Source organism: Pteropus vampyrus, unplaced genomic scaffold (genome assembly GCF_000151845.1).
Source record: "Pteropus vampyrus isolate Shadow unplaced genomic scaffold, Pvam_2.0 Scaffold720, whole genome shotgun sequence".
Lineage (NCBI taxonomy): Eukaryota > Metazoa > Chordata > Mammalia > Chiroptera > Pteropodidae > Pteropus > Pteropus vampyrus.
The window spans coordinates 17,938-21,166 of record NW_011889501.1 but is presented as its reverse complement, the minus strand read 5'-3'; the positions used below and the strand labels follow the sequence as shown (position 1 = coordinate 21,166).

The following is a 3,229-nucleotide window of genomic DNA, read 5'->3' as shown; positions in this document are numbered from 1 at the left end:
CCGGGGACCGAGCCGGGAGGACAGCCTTCTGATCCCCACCCCGAAACTCAGCCTCCCCGTCCCTCCCTCTGCGGGATCGCTCGAGTTCAGTCCCTATCCCCATCTGTCCACACCCCTCCCTGGGCCCCGTCTGTCTGTACGACGGCTCCACGATGTGCCCCAGCAGCCTGGCACCCCCAGTCCACCCCGACATCTGTTCTCCGACGGATCGGAGGCCCCTCAAACTCCACGTGTCCAAAGGACCGCCCCACGTGTCCCCGAAGCTGCTCCTCCCGCCATCTGGCCCATCACACGGCGGCCCCTGCGTGTCCCCGGTTGTCCAGGCTGCTGCCCCGGGAGACGCTCCCGGCTCCTGTCCCTCACAGCCTGCGTCCACCTCCCTGCAAACCCTGTGGCCTTGGACTTCGGCGTGCGTCTGGAGTTGGACCACCCCCCGCCTCTGCCCTGCTGGCCTGTGCCGCCAGCACGTGTCCCGAGTCATAGCTCCACCGCCGGCCCACGGCCCGAGCCCTTCTCCGCGGCCCGGCCAGGCGCGGTCACTGCGCTGCTCAGACCTCCTGGCGGCTTCCAGTTCCTCTCAGGGGAAAAGCCTTACGGGCCTCCTCTGATGGGGTCCCCCCTTCTCCCTCTGTCAGCCCAGCCAGGCTTCCCAGCGCTCCCCCAGGAAGCGGAGCTCTGGGCTGCCGCAGGGCTGTTCACTCCCGCCACCTTTCCCAGGAGACCCCCCATCGCCACTCAGCCCTGCCCCCTCCGACCTGCTTCCCCACCTCCAGCCCCTTCCAACGCAGCAGGGCGTCTGCGGCTCGGGACCTGCGCTGTCTGTCGCCTCCCCCGCACTGGCAGGCGAGCTCCAGGACTGTGTCGCTGTTGTTTTCCGATGTTCCCCCAGCACCTGGCCCGTTCCCGGCCCCTCAGAGACCGCCAGAAACACCTACGAGACGACCCGGGCAGCCCCTGCCCACGGCTGGGAGGACGCACCTTCACGTTGATCAGAGGGGACACGAGGGCGGAGAGTTCTCTCTGCATCCGGAACCTCAAGCCCAAGCAGGAGCCGGTGCCCCCGGACAAGAGCACGTGCCGGAAGAGAACCTTCCAGAGGGCGGGGTTGCAGGAGCTGATGCTGCGGAAGGCCGTCATGTGGATGCCCAGGCTGTTTCTCCCTGTCAGGGCGGGCACAGGGGGCGAGAGCTAGGGGCCCGAGGCTCGGCCGGCCACCCGCCCAGGGTCCCCCGAGTCTCAGACAGCTCTGGGTGCAGTGGGCAAGCATCCGCCCCACCCTCCCACCCCCACCTCCAGGCCCACGTGGGTGTCAACAGACCAGGCACGGCCGCGGGACTCAGCCGCTAATGACCGAATCATAAAAAGTATTAATTCTCCTCTTCCGTCCGAGAGAACTTACATTCAAATGTTCTGGCAACTGTTAAGTTTTTAATGGCTTCCTATCAATTACTTGACAAAAGGATCTCTTTAAGGTGGTATCTTTGCTCACGTGGGCTTAGAAAAATTATACTGATTATTCCTGTCTCTTATTTTTTATTTTTCTCTATTTATTCTTGATCGAGGTGTGATTGACATACGACGTTATGGTCATTTTGGGTGTACAACCCCATGACTTGATATTTGTATATATTGCAAAATGACCCCCACCGTAAGTCTCGCTAACATCCTTTCCTGGCTTGTCCTTTGTTCCCCAAAAATAAGCTCCAGTATAATGAGAACAGCCCTTAAAAAATAAGTGAGTTGTATTCCTGTCTGTCAACATTGGGAGATTCTGAGCAGGGTAGGTTGTGCCTGTCGGTCCCTAATTTTTCTCATCTGTCATATTTCCTGCCCGCTAACCTTGGAATAAGGACCGCAAGGTGAATTCACAGAAACCCTTGAGGACACACCGGGCCCAGTGAGCATGAGCAGCAAATGCTCTGCCATCGTCACGGTCACGGTTGTTCCCACCATCATCCACCCGCCCACACCCTGCTACGTCGTGGGTGAAAAACTTCACCTGGCGACATCTTTAGGGATCCGCTTAATATCTGGGGGGCCCGTGCCTGGTTTTAAGCCTTCATCCACCACAATCTGATAGGGAAACAGAGGTGAGCCCAGGTCCCTTACGCTAGACAGAGACGCCATGTCCTTACTAGGTGCTAGCCCTGGGGGAGTGGTCAGGTCCCTTTGACCGCCCCCCACCCCGTCCCTTATGGGTGTAACCGACTATTTTACAATTTTGATTCCAGGAAAAAGTTGGCGTTCCCCGACAACCCTGCACACCTCATTTTCCCAATCCACAGGAATTTTATAATTCGCCCATTTCCCCCTGTTCTGCCGTGCCTACGAGACGATGGAATCAACTCGATGCTTGTTTAAAATTTCTAGGACCGTCACTTTTTTCTCTTTTTAGGTGAGGCAACCGTTGGTTGACCTCACAGGTTGCAAGGACCTTGTCAGCTTACGATCCCTTATTTTTTTATTTTTTATGCCTATAGCACATGGTCTTCCTAGGTGGTCTCCCATCCAAATACTAACCAGGCCCAACCCTCCTTAGCTTCTGAGATCAGACGGGATCAGGCTTGTTGAAGGTGGCATGGCCGCAGACTCGCCACATCTTTGAAACTACCTCCAAATCTATTGTTTTTGCATTTATGCTCGAATTGCCTTAATTTCTATTTTTCAAATTATTTTATAAATGATGTGTAAATAACACATAATGAACAACTTGCAGTCCAGCACACCACCTAATCACATTTGACGAACACCTAACATTCCCTAATGGGTTTCCTCATCTGTAAAACAGGACGATATGAGTTTTGGAGTAAGATTATAGGATACAACCCACATACAATGGGCAGCAAAGTGACAGGCACATAGCAGGTGCTTAATAAGGAGGAACTTTTGAAATTGCTACCACATACTGCTCAAATTAGAATCCCCTCTCAGCGCCCTGGCTTCTCCTGACAGCGAGCCCAGCCATCTGTCTGGATGTGACTCACCTCAGTCCAGCCCATGGCTCACCTATGAGGTCCGTGTGGAAAAGCGCTTCGGGGCAGAAGAACCTTTCCGGCCCAAGGCTGATCTCCCGGCCATCAGGCAGCTGATACTTCTGTGTGCAGGAAGGCGAGTTGGCTTGCGCTTGTTCTTTGTCAAAGTCCAAAGCCACATAGCAACACTTCTCCTTCATGTCCCGGATGTATTCCCGGTCACCTGTGCAGGACAGGAAGAGAGCCGCATAGAAAGG

General features: G+C 55.6%; 1 protein-coding gene and 1 pseudogene across 1 annotated transcript in view; both read right to left on the bottom strand.

The window, feature by feature from the left end:
- The window catches only part of LOC105309330 (actin-2-like), a 36,037-nt gene that overhangs the window by 21,863 nt on the left and 10,945 nt on the right, over positions 1-3,229 (bottom strand). Inside the window, exons 6-7 of the mRNA XM_011385451.1 lie at positions 3,007-3,195; positions 979-1,160 (exon numbers count right to left, since the gene is read on the bottom strand). Coding sequence (XP_011383753.1) covers positions 979-1,160; positions 3,007-3,195 — 371 coding nt within the window. The remainder of the gene's footprint in view (positions 1-978; positions 1,161-3,006; positions 3,196-3,229) is intronic.
- On the bottom strand, positions 2,472-2,590 carry LOC111734014 (annotated as a pseudogene).